Raw genomic sequence first — 18,829 nt, forward strand, 5'->3', positions numbered from 1 at the left:
TACTCACAAGTAACTGAGGTCCTAGAAGCTTTTAAGGTGCAGATGGACAGGCTAATGGCCAATGATTTTAGATGGTAAAAATAATGTCACTGAATTACAGAAAGCCCTTTTATGTACATTATTGTTACTTGAGTCTCAAAATAGCCATGTATATGTACTCATCTCTCATCCTGCCTCTTTCTTTGGGAGATTAAGAATTTGCTTAAGGTTACATAGGTGGCAACTAACAGACTGGGTTCCTATGGAATGCAGTCTCACTTGTATTTACTTTGAATTTAGAAATAAAAAAGAGACATGTAGTCACCTAGGGCCTATGTGTTTTAAAAACTATCCTTGTCATCGTCCCATTTGGCCATAAACATATTTAAAATAACTGGTTTTCTCATTAGAGAAGCAAGGTTAGCAAGAAAATTTTGCAAAGATCTTTTCAATTTGCATAAGATTTATATGCCTAAGATGATAGCCCTAATAGGTCACATAAGACTAGCTCCATTTATGTATCAAATGCACATCAACAGAACCCATAGCATTTGTGAATATAGGTTTTTAATTTTCACACATTACTTTAAAACTATTATTAGCAACGTATTTTTCTTCCTGATGAAGGCTTCAACACTCTTCTTTTTGTGAAATAAAATGTATCCATAGAAACGAAAATCTCAAAGATGCTGGCTTTCCCTTATTTTGACTCTGAAAGTTTTAGGTTTTAAAAATAGAAGCCAGTTGATTTCTGTAATTTCTATAGCAAGGCTGTTGTGATTATAATAGATTTCCTGGCTGGTTGTACAGGCCACAGATGTTTTTTGGCACATGTGTGAGACCTGCTCAGACCTTACTGAAGACCTGAATGAATCCTAAGGGAGTCTTTTGTCTCTGTGGAACAGGATTTGGGGACAATTCAGATGTAAAACTATGCCCTGTTGGGAGGAATGCTTTCTCCCTAAATTGTCCTGAAAATGCTTCTTAGTTTTACATTCGTTCTTCTCCTTTAGAATAATTCCATAATTGGGCTTATTTTGGGTATTGGGGATATTTCCTAGATAGAAATATTTAATACACCTTCAAGAGATAGTTCTTGTTTACACAAAAATCTTACATGCGGAAACTGGAAGTCTTCCTTTGAATATTTGAAGTCCCTCTTTACTTATTAATGCCTTGTAATCCTCACACTGATATATGGACTGGGAAAATTGTGGGAAAAAAATCTTCCCCATGTCCCCTTCCCTCAAAAGGGTACAATACAAAGCTTTCCCAACCCCATGCCAAAAGATTTTATGCTTAATTGAAATAGGAAGCTATCTGCAGAATAATAGCTTGCCATTGTGTTACTTCTTTTAGTTAAGTGACTATAGTTGGAATAAAATGTGCTGTCATAGTCAATAATTCATAAATTAGCTACCAATGCATTAACAACCTGAAGTTCCATCTCCAGAAATTGCTGATTCCTGTCAGTGTATAAATATGCTTTAGTATCACCTATATTAAAAAGTAATATCCCTCGCCATCCCACACAGTTGCATTTCTTTGATCTTTCTCCTGGAAAATGCTGTCCCGGCTGTCTCACCTTCATTCCCCTCAGCACACTCCAGTGAGGCTCTGCTACCCTCCAGGTAGCTGACATGGCTGTGTTTTGCCAAAGTCTATTGGCTGTCCTCATAGCATTCTTCCTGGTCTTAGTGGGATCTGATGCAGTTGACCGTAAACCTCTACTTGGCAGTTCTCTGTGACCCCACATATGCCTGGGTTTTGTCCTTTCTTATGGGGGCCCATTTGCGGTATCCTATGCTAGCTCTGCCTTTTCTTCCTTCCCCTTTCCTCCAGGGCTCAGGACTCAGTCTTCTCCTTTTCTCGCTACATTCTCAATCCCCTGGGGATCTCATTCAGGGTCCTGGCCCATTTGACCTCTGCAACTGGTTTCGTCAATATCACAGGCTTCACAAGTTCCAAATCAGCTCTTGATCCTTCCCCTACCCACCCAGTGGCCCCTGCAGTTTGCTTTTTCTGCTCTTTTCTCTATCTCCAGATTATGCCCATCCTCCCCATTGCTCAGCCTAAAACTTTGAATACATTCTTCACTTCCTTTTCTCTCACATCATTCTTGTGGCTTTACCTTCAAACATGCAGCCTTTTCTTCCTACCTTTACTGCCTTGGGTGAGCCAGTGGCATTTCTCTCCTATAAGTGGTCTTCTTGCTGCTCTCAACCAATCCACAGTTGTCCTGAGTGGCTGTACACTTCACTCATGGTCAAAGGAAAATCCTTTCAATGGCTTTCAGGATTTGTGCCCTCCCTCCCCACATTGCTTCTCCAATCCTACCTCCTCTTCCTCCCTCTCACTGCTGCTCTGATCACGCTGGTCTTCTTGATATTCCTTGGACACACCAGCCCTGGGGCCTTGCAGTGGCTGTTCCATCTGCCAGAAATTCCCTTTCAGATGTTCACATTTCTAACTTTCCCCTCCTTGCAGACTGCTGAAATGCCAGCTTCAATGAAGCCTGCCTTAATCATCCTGGTTACAATTGGTAATCCATTCTTCAGTTCATCTCTGAAACTTCCAGCCCTTTTACTCTGCTCAATTTTGTTTTCAGTTACATTTGCCATCCACCCACATTATATAATTCGCTTACTGTATTTACTGTTGACCTCTCCTCTCACTAGAATATGACCTCCTGGAAAGCAGGAATCTTTGTTTTGTTTAGTGATGTTCCCCAGCATGCTAAAGATGGTGGCTGATGCACAGAGAGCCCTCCACAAATCATTGTGGATAAATGAATAAAGGTGGCAGTAAGTTTGGGCTTCAGGTATCCCTAATGGATCTAAAATCCTGTCCCTCTCAATGCACCTCTTTACTGCAAAAATTGCAGTTTTTATTTGGGGATTGCTACTACTTGACACAATCAGAATGTGTTCTCATGCACGAACCACAGTCAATCCATGAACTGTACCTTCCTTATTTTAGGTTCAAAGTTTCAGAAAGTTCTTACAGTTTCACAGCAGGGCATGCTGTCTGGGAGCACAGTTTTGATCTTCACAGTATAAGTAGCACATTTCCAGTACCTGTGACTACAGGGTTCCTCCTGCAGCCTCCTCCTCTCTTAGGGATATCCCAGGATGGAAGACAACACTGCATTCCTGAGAAACTTCCTTCCCAAGAAGAGCTCTTAGCAGAGAGATACCCTGTCTGACTCTTACCCTTTGGAGCAGTTCAGGCACCTTTAGGCATGGTACCACAGCCCTTCCTAGAATATGGGCAGGGCACATCCTGGATTCATAGGCATTTGTATTGAGCTACAGGTTGGAAAGCCAGTCCCCCTAGCAAAGGAATCTTCTGCCAGCTCTCCCCAATCACTCTGTTAACACTTCATGATGCCACCCTGTTCATTTCCTTTTCAGCTTGTACCAAAATTTCTAATTATCTGGCTTTTACATGTATTATATAATTGTGTAACATTTCAGTCAATGACAGACCATATACATACATAAAATGGTGGTCCCATAAGATTATACTACTATATTTTGGCTCTATTTTTTCTATGTCCAGATATGTCTAGTTACGCAAATACTTATTGTGTTATAATTCTCTACAGTATTCAGTACAGTAACATGATGTACATGTTTGTAGCTTAGGAGCAACAGGCTACATTATCTAGCCTGGGTGTGAAGCAGGCTCTACCATCTAGGTTTGTATAAGTATACTCTATTTGATGTCCACATAACAAAATAACCTATTGATGCATTTTTCAGAATGCATTGCTGTTGTTAAGCAATGTGTTATTGTATTATATATATGGCACGTGTATGAGGTTGTAGCAAAAGTAATAACGTTTTTTGCCATTCAAAGTAATGGCACAGAGAGCCTTCCACAAGTCATTGTTGGATAAATGAATAAAGGTGGCAGTAAGTTACATTAAAAGTAATAGCAAAAACCACAATTACTTTTGCTCCAACCTAATAATCGCAACAAATAATTCTTGCATGTGGCAATAGTATTGCATTTTTTTCCCCTGTGTTGCCTGCTAGACCATGAACTCCAGGAGAGCCAGGGTTATGTCTCTGGCGTTGAGCACAGGGTCTGGAATAGATGCCTCTCTTCCTGCTTTTGAATGAATAGATAATTGTTTAAAATGGAAGAAGGCAAGAGAAGCATAACTTCCTATTATGGTGGATGCTGTTACCGAATAGAATTGATTTCTGTGCCTTTGTTTGTGCCATGGGCGCCTTGTGAGACTTTTATCCTGCTACAATAGTGGAAAAGAACTTCTGACTGAAAGTTTTTTGCATCTAGCCTTAAATCCTATGTCCCACATAAGTCTCCCAGTCACCATTATTTTTATTAGTAAAGTGACTGGATAGGTCAAGAGTTCTGCAGTCATTTTTAAAAAGTGTTTAGGATAAATTTTCACTATCCATTATTATTAAATTTGCTCAACATTTTATTAAAATACCTACTGTGTACTGGCACGTGGCTGAGCTACACAGCTTCTGACATGTGATTTGAAGACATAGTTTAATACACACATTATACGTGTGTGTGTATACATATGTATATCACATATATGCATAGTTTATGCATATGCATATAAGAGAGTTCCTGTTCTAATGGTGAGCATATATTTATAAAATGTGAATTTTGATATTCTTGAATTTAATGTAAGTTAGACAGTGACCAGTAGTAATCTTATTTTTTATTCTTATTCATGCCCAAATTATTACTCTACTTATTTATTCTGGTGAATAAATGGACAGGATCATGCTTACAGTTTTCAAAAGAGAAGAGAATATAGACATTATTTAATCCATGTGCCTTATTGTACAAAGAATGCAAAAAAGACACTGACTTGCCTAACATCATATCAGTTATTGTGACAGCTGTAACTAAAACAGGTAGCTAGTGACTCTCGATCCATTGCTTTTAAGACTACAATTCAGTCCAACTCTATGAGACTTTTACTGATCGTAAACAGAACACCTAGATGTTAACTTCATGGGGTTTACCATCTGCCAGAGGAGCTAGAAGTAAGGCAACTGTTTATACCTGTATAATAGAAGGGTTACAATGTGCTGGAACTTAGCAGTAGTCAGGGAAATTGAACCTAGACAAGGAGTCGAGGAAGACCTCCTGATGATTTGATAGAACTTGAAGTTGCAAAGGAAACAGCTTGGCAGTGCAGGAAGAAGAACATTCTACGCTGACTGAACAGCCTGTAGAAAGGGCCAGAGTGAGAAGAGAGTGTGTGAGACGAACTAAGTGAGGGCGAGAAGGAGCTTAGGGAGCAAAGGGGAGAGAGCTTGAGATAGAGAAGCTAGGTGAGGATCCGACTTGGGCTGCTTTAGAGACACTGGCAAGGAGTAGGTGGATTTGAATGGAAACCCATGGCAAGCTTTGAAACAATGGAGCGGCTACCTTGGAAGTCAAATAAATCTTGTATCACTTTATTCTCAAAGCATAAAGGCAGGGTGCACACTAGTTTTCAGTGATTAGCAGGAGGTATGGGAAATAGATTTGTCCTGCCGTTCTGGACCTCAGTCTCCATGCCTTACTGTCTGTCCTGTACACCGACTGGTTCTTTGGATTAGCTTTGTGCTTGTGTTTAGAACATCCCATCTTCCTCCACCCTTGACCTGGCAGCTACCCCATTTTGCCGTTTTGCCTTGTTTGAAAGATCTCCATTCTAACCTGGTGTTCTGGGATGCCACTTTCCCCGTCAGGCTCTTTCAGCTGCTGGGAGCCTGTAGATTTGAGTGCAAGTATATTGTGCTGGCCACAGAAATTCATTTAACACCTAAGTTGTAATCACAGTTTCAAGGTAATCATATGCATTTGCTGCTTACATTGCTTGGCTTTTTTAAGAATGCTCGAGTTTTGAAATAACAACGTAATTGCTAACAACATATAAGGTATTTCACTCATTCCAGGGGGCATGATTTAATTGCCTTGGATTTTGTTATGAATGATACAAGTGAAAAAAAGTTGCCTGAGTTATTACTATGTATTCACCTGCTGCTTATGTTTTCTTTAATTTGCAGTTTTCTCGTGTACTGAAGAATAGAGCCTGGCCTACTTTTAAACAGGCCAAATCTAAAATCTCCCCACTGCACAGCAGTGATTTCTGCCCTACCAACTGCCATGTCAATGTGATGGAAGTTTCTTATCCCAAAACATCAACCTCTTTGGGAAGTGCATTTGGTGTTCAGTTGGATAGTAGGAAGCATAATTCTCATGATAAAGAAAACAAATCTTCAGAGCAAGGTATGCTGGCTTTTAAAACTTTATCAAATTATGAAAAGTAATTTAGGCAATCACAGCTATTTTTGCATGCCTGAAATTCAGTAGACACCTGGTATGTATAAAAGCATGAACTTTTATAAAGCAAAGATTTCTTACTGTAATCATTTGGATAATTATGCCTAAGTATATACTGAATGAAAATGGAGTTAGGCATTTTTGTTATTTTTCTTCTAAGAAAGATGATTGCTCCTGCTTTCCTATGCATATGATAGTCACAGCTCATCTTGCTGTGAAAGCTGCTGGTCTGAAATAGCCCTGAAACTTTGAGGACAATACCTGAGAAACAGCTGCAGCAATGCACAATGCTGTTCTGTACCATTACAGCAGGGCAAGGGATCAAACTGTCTTCTAGTTTTTAATTACAACTCTCCACAAACTCTAATCTCTGAATTAAATTCGGCATTGGATCAGCATTTTGTTTTATGGAATCCTAAATTTATTAATTTGACTGGATAAAGAAAATGGGGTATTTAAACACAATGGAATACCATTCAGCCATAAAAATCCATCTATGTTGTCATTTGTAACAACATAGATGAACCTGGAACACATTATGTTTAAGTGAAATAAACCAGACACAGAAAGGCAAATACTCTCTGATCTCATTTATATGAGGAATCTAAAAAAGTTGATCTCATAGAAATAGAGAGTAGAATGGTGATTACCAGGGCCTGGGATGGTTGGTTGGGTGGGGGATTGAGAAGATGTAGGTCAAAGGATACAAAATTTCAATCAGATAAGAGGAATAAGTTCAAGAGATCTATTGTATAACATGGTGAGTATAGTTAATACGTTGTATTCTTGATAAATCCTGAGAGAACAGATATAAAGTATTCTCAGCACCAACATGATAACTACATCAAGTAATACATATGTTAAATATCTAGATTTAGTCATTGCATGATGCATATACATATCAAAACATCAGGTTGTACATGGTAATACATCTGATTTTATCTGTCAGTTAAAAATAAATAAAATTAATTGGACTGGATTGTTATAAGTTAAAGGTGATACATATTACTATGAAATGACTTTAATTCCCCAGGGAAACTGAGTCCTATGGTGTACATTCAGCACACCATCACAACCATGGCAGCCCCTTCAGGTCTGTCTCTGGGGCAGCAGGATGGCCATGGTCTCAGGTATCTGCTAAAAGAAGAAGACTTAGAAACCCAAGACATCTACCAGAAGCTGCTGGGCAAACTTCAGACTGCACTGAAAGAGGTGGAGATGTGTGTTTGTCAAATAGATGAGTAAGTGTTTTGTACTATACTTTTAAGTTTGCTAAATAAAATAGCTGTAAATATGTGACTTAGAAAAATTCAATCCTTCTCTCTTTAGTTTTTGGAAATTTAGGAATTTGTGCTGATCATATAGATCCTCTTCATTTCAAAACCTTAAAAATGTTTTTTTAATGGAAAATATATAAATAGGTATATGTTTTAAGTAAGCATTTAATACCAGGGAAGAGAATGACAAAATTCTATCTTACACAAGGACACTAAATGAGTCTCACTGTAAAAATATTACCGTGAAAGATATATTTGAAAGAATATCAGTTTTGTATGAGGATTTCCTTATGTTTTTTATAGTTCAGGGTAGAATTTTTGGTGAATATGCACTCAATAGATATTTATAAAAGATGTAAAGTATAATAAATTCTTAACAGACGTGTTAAATGAGTAAATGCAAAATTATGTTTCTCTAGGACAAATACTTTTTTCTGTTTTGATTGATTAATAGCCTACTAAGCAATAACCCAAATAGCTGTGCCAGTATTTTTAACCAAGACAAGGTGGAGGCAGTTAATGAGCACTTTTCCAAAGAAATCAGTTCTAATTCTTATTTAAGAAGTTGATGGTTGGAGAATTGCCTGACGTTGGTAGGCTGCTTTGTCATATTGGCATATAGGACAATGCTTCACATCTAGTCCAGACAGCTCTGAATAGTCAGAACAGCAAGAGGTTTGAGGTAGCTCAGTTTCTCATCCACAGAAGTGAACGAGTAATGATAATGAATTACAAGTTTGTGGTGAAAGTTATGCAAACGAATACAGAAAGTAATCAGCACCGTGCTTAATATAATGCTTGCTCATCCATTCCAGGGATGGAAATTGATGAATATTCCCAAATTGCCACATTCTGAAAATAATAGTAACACTGTTGTCTTCTTTTTATTGTACTTTCTTCATGAAGTTGTTGATTTTTTTTAATTATACTTTAAGTTCTGGGGTACATGTGCAGAACGTGCAGGTTTGTTACATACGTATACACGTGCCATGGTGGTTGGCTGCATCCATCACCCTATCTTCTACATTAGGTATTTATCCTAATGTTATCCCTCCCCTAGTCCCCCATCCCTGACAGGCCCCAGTGTGTGATGTTCCCCTCCATGTGTCCATATGTTCTCATTGTTCAACTCCCACTTATGAGTGAGAATATGTGGTGTTTGGTTATCTGTTCTTGTGTTAGTTTTCTAAGAATGATGGTTTCCAGCTTCATCCATGTCCTTGCAAAGGACATGAGCTCATCCTTTTTATGACTGTATAGTATTCCATGGTGTATATGTGCCACATTTTCTTTATCCGGTCTATCATTGATGGACATTTAATTTGGTTCCAAGCCTTTGCTATTGTGAACAGTGCTGCAATAAACATATGTGTTCATGTGTCTATAATAGAATGATTTATAATCCTTTGGGCATATACTCAGTAATGGGATTGCTGGTTCAAATGGTATTTCTAGTTCTAGGTCCTTGAGGAATCGCCACACTGTCTTCCACAATGGTTGAACTAATTTATGCTCCCACCAACAGCGTGAAAGCATTCCTGTTTCTCCACATCCTCTTTAGCCTCTGTTGTCTCCTGACTTTAATGATTGCCATTCTAGCTGGTGTGAGATGGTACCTCATTGTGGCTTTGATTTGCATTTCTCTAATGACCATTGATGATGAACTTTTTTTCATATGTTTGTTGGCAGCATAAAAGTCTCCTTTTGAGAAGTATTTATTTATATCCTTTGCCCACTTTTTGATGGGGTTGAGTTTTTCCTGTAAATTTGTTTAAGTTCTCTGTTGATTCTGGATATTAGCCCTTTGTCAGATGGGTATATTGGAAAAATTTTCTCCTATTCTATAGGTTGCCTGTTCACTCTGATGATAGTTTCTTTTGTTATGCAGAAGGTCTTTAGTTTAATCAGATCAGATCTCATTTGTCTATTTGGCTTTTGTTGCCATTGCTTTTGGTGTTTTAGTCATGAAGTCTTTGCCCATGCCTATGTCCTGAATGGGGTATTGCCTAGGTTTTCTTCTAGGATTTTTATGATTTTAGTTCTTACATTTAAGTCTTTAATCCATCTTAAGTTAATTTTTATATAGAATGTAAGGAAGGGATCTAGTTTCAGCTTTCTGCATATGGCTAGCCAGTTTTCCCAACACCATTTATTAAATAGGGAATCCTTTCCCATTGCTTGTTTTTGTCAAGTTTGTCAAAGAGCAGATGATTGTAAGAGTGTGACATTATTTCTGAGGCCTCTGTTCTGTTTCATTGGTCTATACATTTGTTTTGGTACCAGTACCATGCTGTTTTGATTACTGTAGACTTGTAGTATGGTTTGAAGTCAGGTAGTGTGATGTCTCCAGCTTTGTTTTATTTTTCGTTTTTGGTTAGAATTGTCTTGGCTATGTGGGCTCTGTTTTGGTTCCATGTGAAATATAAGGTGGTTTTCCCCCCTGTTTTGTGAAGAAAGTCAATGGTAGCTTGATGGGGGGATAACATTGAATCTATAGACTACTTTGGGCAGTATGGCCATTTTCACAATATTGATTCTTCCTAACCATGAGTATGGAATTGTTTTCCATCTGTTTGTGTACTGTTATTTCCTTGAACAGTGGTTTGTAGTTCTCCTTGAAGAGGTCCTTCACATCCCTTGTAAGTTATATTCCTAGGTTTTTAATTTTCTTTGTAGCAATTGTGGAATGGGAATTCATTCATGATTTGGCTCTCTGTCTTTTATTAGTGTGTAGGAATGCTTGTGATTTTTGCATATTGATTTTCTGTCCTGAGACTTTGCTGAGGTTGCTTATCAAGTTAAGCACATTTTGGGATGAGATGATGGGGTTTTCTAAATATGCAATCATGTCATCTGCAAATAGAGACAATTTGACTTCTTCTTTTCTTAATCAAATACCCTTTATTTCTTTCTCATGCTTGATTGTCCTGGCCAGAACTTCCAACAGTATGTTGAATAGGAGTGGTGAGAGAGGGCATCCTTGTCTTGTCCCAGTTTTCAAAGGGAATGCTTCCAGTTTTTGCCTATTCAGTATGATATTGGCTGTGGGTTTGTCATATATAGCTCTTATTATTTTTAGTTATGTTCCATCAATACTTAGTTTATTGAGAGCTTTTAGCATGAGGGCTGTTGAATTTTGTCAAAGGCCTTCTCAGCATCTATTGAGACAATCATGTGGTTTTTGTCTTTGGTTCTGTTTATATGATGGATTACGTTTATAGATTTGCATATGTTGAACCAGCCTTGCATCCAGGGACGAAGCCGACTTGATTGTGATGAATAAGCTTTTTGATGTGCTGTTGGATTTGATTTGCCAGTATTTTATTGAGGATTGTTGTGTTGATGTTCATCAGGGATATTAGCCTGAAATTTTCTTTTTTAGTTGTGTCTCTGCCAGGTTTTGGTATCAGGATGTTGTTGGCCTCATAGAATGAGTCAAGGAGGATTCCCTCTTTTTGTATTGTTTGGAATAGTTTCAGTAGAAATGGTACCAGCTCCTCTTTGTATCTCTGGTAGAACTCGGCTGTGAAACTGTCTGGTCCTGGACTTTTTTTGGTTGGTAGGTTATTGATTGCTGCCTCAATTTCAGACCTTGTTATTGGTCTATTAAGGGATTCAACTTCTTCCTGGTTTAGTCTTGGGAGGGTGTAAGTATCCAGGAATTTTTCCATTTCTTCTAGATTTACTGATTTATTTGCATAGAGGTGTTTATAGTATTCTCTGATGGTAGTTTGTATTTCTATGGAATCGGTGGTGGTATTGCCTTTATTATTTTTCATTGCATCTAATTGATTCTTCTCTCTTTTCTTTTTATTAGTCTGGCTAGTAGTCTGTTTTGTTGATCTTTTCAAAAAACCAACTCCTGGATTTGTTGATTTTTTTTTTTTAAGGTTTTTTTTGTGCCTCTGCCTTGTTCAGTTCTGCTCTGATCTTAGTTATTTCTTGTCTTCTGCTGGCTTTTCAATTTGTTTGTTCTTTCTTCTCTAGTTCTTTTAATCATGATGTTAGGGTGTCAATTTTAGATATTTCCTGCTTTCTTCTGTGGGCTTTTGGTGCTATAAACGTCCCCCTAGACACTGCTTTATATGTGTCCCAGAGATTCTGGTACATTGTGTCTTCATTCTCGTTGGTTTCAAAGAACATCTTTATTTCTGTGTTCATTTCACTCTTCATCCAGTAGTCATTCAGGAGCAGGTTGTTCAGTTTCCATGTAGTTGTGCGGTGTTGAGTGAGTTTCTTAATCCTGAGTTCTAATTTGATTGCACTGTGGGCTGAGAGTCTGTTTATTATGACTTCTTTTCTTTTGCATTTGCTGAGGAGTGTTTTACTTCCAATTATGTGGTCAGTTTTAGAATAAGTGTGATGTGTTGCTGAGAAAAATGTATATTTTGTTGATTTGGGGTAGAGAGTTCTGTATATGTCTATTAAGACCACTCTGTCCAGATCTGAGTTCAAGTCTTGGATATCCTTGTTGATTTTCTGTCTCATTGACCTGTCTAATATTGACAGTGGGGTGTTAAAGTCTCCCACTACTATTGTGTGGGAGCCTAAGTCTCTTTGTAGGTCATTAAGAACTTGCTTTATGAATCTGGGTGCTCCTGCATTGGGTGCATATATCTTTAGGATAGTTAGCTCTTCTTGTTGCACTGATCTCTTGAAGTTGTTAATTTAAATGATTACATATGTGAACTCTTAACTTCACACACATACCTATCATCCTGTACTTCATGGATAATTCAGTTTTGACACAAAATATTTAGAACTTTTTCTAAGGCTTTGTTGTAATTAGACATTATACTGATGAAGTCATAATTGACATGGTCTCTCATTTTACACATATTTTTTTGATTTAGAGATCAAAATTGTATTAAATGCATCATATTTTAAAAATTATCCTTAATATTTACCATTTACCTTGCTAATTTTCTGAAGTTTTATGAGTGATTTAGAATTAAGATTTTATTTTTCTATTTCTAATATACTAGTTTTGCATATTGTTCTGTGACTTTTCCCATTTACAGATGAATTAAACAGTTCATGATTGCTAAGTGAACAGGAGAGTATTTTGTAAGCATCTGCATGACATTTTTGAATTGTCTTGGAATTCTTGTGACAGAAGCTTATATTTTAGGATATGATATTTTACTTCATTTAATAAATGATATTGCATGATATATTTTAGAAACAAGTTATTTTCTCCCAGAGGTATTTATGAAATATATAGAATTTTTATTAATAAGGCAATAAATAGTGGCATTGAATTATAACGGCTAAATCTCAAAGGGATTTTAAGAAAGCATCTGGAACACTCCCATAGTTCAAGTTCCAAGAGTTGTTATTGCCATTTTGGGATGAGTCTTGTCAATGGCAGGATTATTGTTGTGCCTCAGCTGATACTGCTCAGAGACTAATTTTTAATTCATTGATGACCTAGCACTGCCTGGCAATCCTCCAGACTTTGTTAATTTATTGACTATTTTTAAGGTTCAGGTAATGTAGAAATATTTTTCAGGAAAAATATGTAAACCAAGGAGCTCCTTTTACTTGGTTTAAAATATTTATATTTAAGGCACTAGTTGCAGACTATTTTTATTAACTGAAACTACTTAAACTGATTATTTTTCACTGAAGTTTTCCCCACCCTGCTAGTCTAAAAACCTTTACCCAGCTATGTGTGTTTATAGAAAAGTGGCATGAAGTGAGCAGATGACTGGAGAAACCGCCTTGGTCTTCTTTCGGTACACAACGTAATTTAATTCTAAGTATAAATAGGTTCCATACAACTTAGTGTGCAATATGATCACTGTAAAACAGTACAGTTGTTTAATTGCCTGGATTCCCTATTACCCTAAATATTCAGAGATGCTGCCATGCAGTCGAGGTTAACAAATTGTTTAAAAAACTAGTATCTGAACAATTTTCTTACCCTATCGGAATTATTCTTTGTCAGACAGAAATGGTTTTGCAAGTGAAGAAGCAGATCTGATATGTTGCCAAGTTTTAAGAGAAACTGCCTGATAACATCTCAGTGTTAGCTTTTCTAGAAGCTATTCATTCCTGTGAAAGGTCCTGAGGTTGAGCTTGCCTTATCATAAAGTCCGGTTATTCTGTCACCTGGGAATACTTCTCTTAGAAGTGAAATTTCCTTTAACATATAGGCATTTCACTAAATCCTCCTACTTAGCTTCAGATTCAAAGCTGAAGTTAGAGATGAATTTGCTGTCTATTACCTCTTACATGAGGTAAGATGATGTAATGAATTTAATCAAGGATTTGTGATTCTGGTTTCATTTTGGAAAGTGAAAGACTTTTGTCCTTTAATGGGCTATTTACTGGGTAATGACATTTCGGTACAAGAAATAAGTAAAAGGAAAAATAATTAATGTCCAAAACCTTTGACAGGGTTTTTAAATAGAGGATATGTGTATTCTCACAGGGAGGAAATGAATGAAGAGTATTGGAGCCTGTTGAAGATAGGGGATTTGAGAACAGACTTCATTTTGCAGGTGCCAGTTGCCCCAGGGTTGAGTGATGAACAAACCATACTTTAAGACAGTTAGTAACGTGGGGGTTACAGATAAGAATGGTGGTGGTGGTGGTAGAGTTAACTTTGAGGTTTCCCAAACATTTTGCTGGTAAATGTACAAAAAGAGGGGTACATCATATAAACCAACTTTCTGATAAGTGCTTATGTGCCAGGCAAGATTACACTATTATATACATTGGCTGATTTCATTCTCACAGTACTTCTGTGAGTTGAGTTATAAAACACCGGGATGCAACCTGCTTCCTCCAGAGTATGCAAGTTCGATGCAGGGAGAGGGAATTCTGCTTCATTTGCACAGGATACGTATGCAACAATATGTCTTGCCTATCTCACCTCTAAAACAGAGAAAATAATAATAATACCTACTTCATAAGTTGGTTTGAGAGATTAAATGAATACCTGTTAAGTACTTAGCATGGTGACTGTTATAAAAGCTCACCAGATGTTAGCGATTATGATAATGTTTAAAAACACACAGGTTGCCAGGTGCAGTGACTCATGCCTATAATCTCAGCACTTTGGGAGGCCAAGGTGGGTGGTTCACCTAAGGTTCGGAGTTTGAGACCAGCCTGACCAATACGGCGAAACCCTGTCTTTACTAAAAATACAAAATTAGCTGAGTGTGGTGGTGCATGCCTGTAATCCCAGCTACTCTGGATGCTGAGCCAGGAGAATAGTTTGAACCCAGGAGGTGGAGGTTGCGGTGAGCCAAGATCACATCATTGCGCTCCAGCCTGAACAACAAGAGCAAAACTCAATCTCAAGAAAAAAAAACAAAAGCAAAAACCAAAAAAACTTCAAAAAACCACAGGTCATTGCAGCATACTGTATACAAAAATTTTCTTATCAATGGCAAATGGAGGAGATTCACCTGGAATTGCCTGCTGCTGAAGATATTAATTAATGGACATTTAGTAGGTAACTTAAAATTGTATATGAAGAAAAGTGAATGTATTTCTGCAAGCACAAATATTATGGTTTGATGCCTTTTTGTTGCTTTTCAGAATCTAGAAGTTTTATGCAAAACATGGTGTTAAAAAAACAGGTTTTCTTTCAATTCTTTGTAAACCTAACACTTGTTCCCACAAGGTCAACACAAGCATGATTGAAGCTGTTTTAAATGAAAGTAAATATCTGAACGCAATTCATGTAACTCTGAAAAAAATTATGCTTAGCCCCATGACTTCTAATTTAAAAGATATATAAGCACAGAGGCCTCTTTGCAAAATGAGAACTCCTGCATTTTTTTTTTTTGTCTTTGGTATTCAAAGTTCATCTGTCTGTGCAGCATGGAGCTTGGATAATTGGAGTGAGTCTAATGTTTTAATCTTTTGGGTGGAGAGGGTGAATAAATAGACAATCTGTCTTACAAGACATAAAATTATCTTTCCAAAGAGGAAAATTTGTGTTTAAATATCCATAGCTTTTGGTTATTAAAAATGTTTACAGGGCCTTGAGCAATGTAACATAGATCCTTCAATTTTCACTTGTGTCTAAAAACTATAAAATGTCAAAATATTTATTCAGATTTCACCTCACTGTGAGACCTGACCTGACTGCACTGTTTGAAATAATAGCTTCATGCTTCCTTCCCTGCAGTTCTCCTTACCATTTGCTGTGATTTGATATACTAGAAATTTTGTTTATTGCTTGTCTTCTCTTAGTAGAATTTCAGCTCCAAGAAGCAAGGGCTTTTGTGCTCTGCCTCCTGGGTTCAAGTGATTCTCCTGCCTCAGCCTCCTGAGTAGCTGGGATTACAGGTGCACGCCATCAAGCCCGGCTAATTTTTGTATTTTTAGTAGAGACAGGGTTTCACTGTGTTGGCCAGGCTGGTCTCAAACTCCTGACCTCAGGTGATCCACCTGCCTCAGCCTCCAAAAGTGCTGGGATTACAGGCATGAGCCACTGCACCCAGCCCTTTTGTGTGTTTTATAATTTACTATATCCATAGCACCAAGAATAATGCATTGTATAATAAATGTGTTTAATGAGTCGGCAAAATCACTTAACAGGTATTTATTAAGTGCACAGCATTGAGTTTGACATTATGGAATATGCATAGGAAGTGTAAGACATCTTCATAGTCTTGGAATAACAAGCATTACATCGCTATGGAAAAATGAGGATCAAGATATGTGCTACTAATTGGAACTGAAAAATCATAGGTATTTAGTAAACGTGAAGATGGCTATTGGCTTGAGAAGCCATACATGGCTCCTTTGTTTACACATGGTTTAATTCATTTTGCAAGTTTTTTTAGCATGCTGTTCTATAATAAAGTTTCATTCCATTTTTGCCTAATTTTGAGTTAGTTGTAACAGAAACGTGCCACAGCCAAATGTTCAAGCCTAGAGTGTTGGAGTCAGCAGTCACCCAAAATCCTCAGCGATTTCACACAATTCAGTCTGACTGCAGCTTTTTAGGCTGGAGCCAAGTGGAGGAGATCTTCCTGTGGGCAGATGTGTGACATTTCATCCTGGCTGGCTTGCACATGAGATTGTAGTTACCCCATCCTCACATTGTGTGTAACTCTGCTTAGTATCTTGCAATCCCCAAGGTCAGGACTCCTGTTTGTATGAGCAGGGAGAAGGATCGACAATCCAATATTCTCCCTGCCAAATAGAGAATGCCTGGGCAAAACCCAAGGTACAGGTAGATGGGTAGGTGCGTTTTTAATACTGAAGGTGAGCCGGTGAGGACATTAATGCACATGTACAGTTTGGGCTTAATATTTGGCTAGCACTTTAAAGATAACTGAGTATTTTCATAAGGTGGTGATAGTTGTGCTAATGGCCAGGGGCTAGAGGTGACATTTACTATGCACCAGGAATATTCATTCTCACAGTAGTCATGGAAGCCAGTTATTCTCATTATCCCTGTTTTATATCCCTGTTTTATGAATGTCAAATAAAACTATCACAGCTTTGTTTTAGCTGGAGTCATACATGGCACAAACTAGATTTCGGTGAGACTTTCTGGCCTAAATAGTATGCTGTTTGTATGACTTATTTTGTGAAGAAAAAGTGAACTTTGAATGACATGTTTTTTATGCAATGGAATATTTACTTGTTATGAAACATTGAAACACTCTAGAAATATTTGTAAGCCTATCGTATTCAGCAAATAAGATATCTATAGCAGACAGTTTGAAAATGTACATTTATTTTTTTAATATTACATTGCAGCCTTCTGTCTTCAATAACATATTCTCCTAAATTAGAACGTAAGACACAAGAGTGCGTAATACCAACAGACAGTGACAATGAGAAGGGAGAAAGAAACAGCAAACGAGTCTGTTTTAATGTAGCAGGGGATGAGCAGGAAGATTCTGGTCATGATACCATCAGCAACAGAGACTCTTACAGGTAATTCAATTTCCCAAACTCATTTTCTCAACGAAGTCAAATGTGATGCTGGATTTTTCACAAAGATCTTGAAAAAAGTTTTTGATTTTTGTTTAATTGGTTTTCCCAATAATCAGCTGTTGTTACCGACCTCAGACAAAGCATAGTGGGACAGTGTAATATTCAAATCCTTCCCTTTTCCAATCTGAGTAGCTTGGAAAAAACATTTTGTTCTCTATTTGTGTGGGCCTAATTTGGGATAGTTATTCTGTATATGGATTGTGTGACATGTATAGTAAGAAAATTGTGCCTATACAGCATTAACATTTTTTCAACTATCTCTTTCTGTCATTGGTTTATTGGGTAGTGAATAGGAGTTCTTTTGGCCATTTTTTCTCTCTTTCATTTTCTATGTTCTAAACTAATTGGGCTAATGTCACTTGCATCCCTCCGTGACAGGGTTTGTGTGTTTTCCTTTCTTGGATACCTTGTGTCTTAGTTTTCTAGGGCCGCTGTAACAGATTACTACAGATGGGGTGGCTTAGACCACAGAAATTTATTATCACAGAATTCTGAAGCCAGAAACCTGAAACCATGGTGTGGGCTGTGTGAGCGCCTTCCGAAGGCTGTGGAGGAAGGATCCAGGCCAGGCCTGGCTCCTTGACGTGTAAATGGCCATCTTCTCCCTGTGCCTCTGCACATCATCTCCCCTCCATATGTGTCTTGTGTCTAAATTTCCCCCTCTTATAAGGACATGTTATAGGGTGGCTTAAGGTCACACCCTAATGACCTCACTTTAATTCGATTACCTTTGTAAAGAGCCTATCTCTAAATAAGGTCACATTCTGAGGTAGTAGGGATCTCTTTTCAACCTTATGAATTCTTTTGGGAAATCCAGTTCAACCCCAAATACTTTCCCTCCGAACTCTGCTATCGTATTCCTACTAGACTTTCAAATGATGTCTCATCGAATGAACTTCCTTAATCGAAAGTGTTTTTTGGTCCTTGACTCCTTGTATCACCTGACACTTCACTGAGGACTATCATAACCAGCCACATAAGCTGTGTGTACAACTTTAACATCTTTTTTCATTTATATTAATTGAAAGCAAAACCTGTCTTCTTCACTTGTTTATTATGCAGTGTTTTGCTATGAAAAGATATTGATTCAATAGTAATCAAAGTTATTCTCCTCAGAGAATAACTAGCTACAAACTAGGAGCTAACATTAAACATATGCTTTTACCAAACACATGGGGGAAGAGGAGGATTTCACATAATCCTCACTGTGCCCCTCAGTGGCAGGTTCTGATAGGAACTTCATTTTTATACATCAGGAAGCTGAAGCCCAGAGGGCT

General features: G+C 37.7%; 1 protein-coding gene across 1 annotated transcript in view; it reads left to right on the top strand.

Moving 5' to 3' along the window:
* The window catches only part of PREX2 (phosphatidylinositol-3,4,5-trisphosphate dependent Rac exchange factor 2), a 286,647-nt gene that overhangs the window by 147,779 nt on the left and 120,039 nt on the right, over positions 1-18,829 (top strand). Inside the window, exons 24-26 of the mRNA XM_032296288.1 lie at positions 6,027-6,249; positions 7,337-7,544; positions 17,313-17,492. Coding sequence (XP_032152179.1) covers positions 6,027-6,249; positions 7,337-7,544; positions 17,313-17,492 — 611 coding nt within the window. The remainder of the gene's footprint in view (positions 1-6,026; positions 6,250-7,336; positions 7,545-17,312; positions 17,493-18,829) is intronic.

This window comes from Sapajus apella, unplaced genomic scaffold (genome assembly GCF_009761245.1).
Source record: "Sapajus apella isolate SASKATOON/1434 unplaced genomic scaffold, GSC_monkey_1.0 scaffold35, whole genome shotgun sequence".
In the NCBI taxonomy this organism is placed as follows: domain Eukaryota; kingdom Metazoa; phylum Chordata; class Mammalia; order Primates; family Cebidae; genus Sapajus; species Sapajus apella.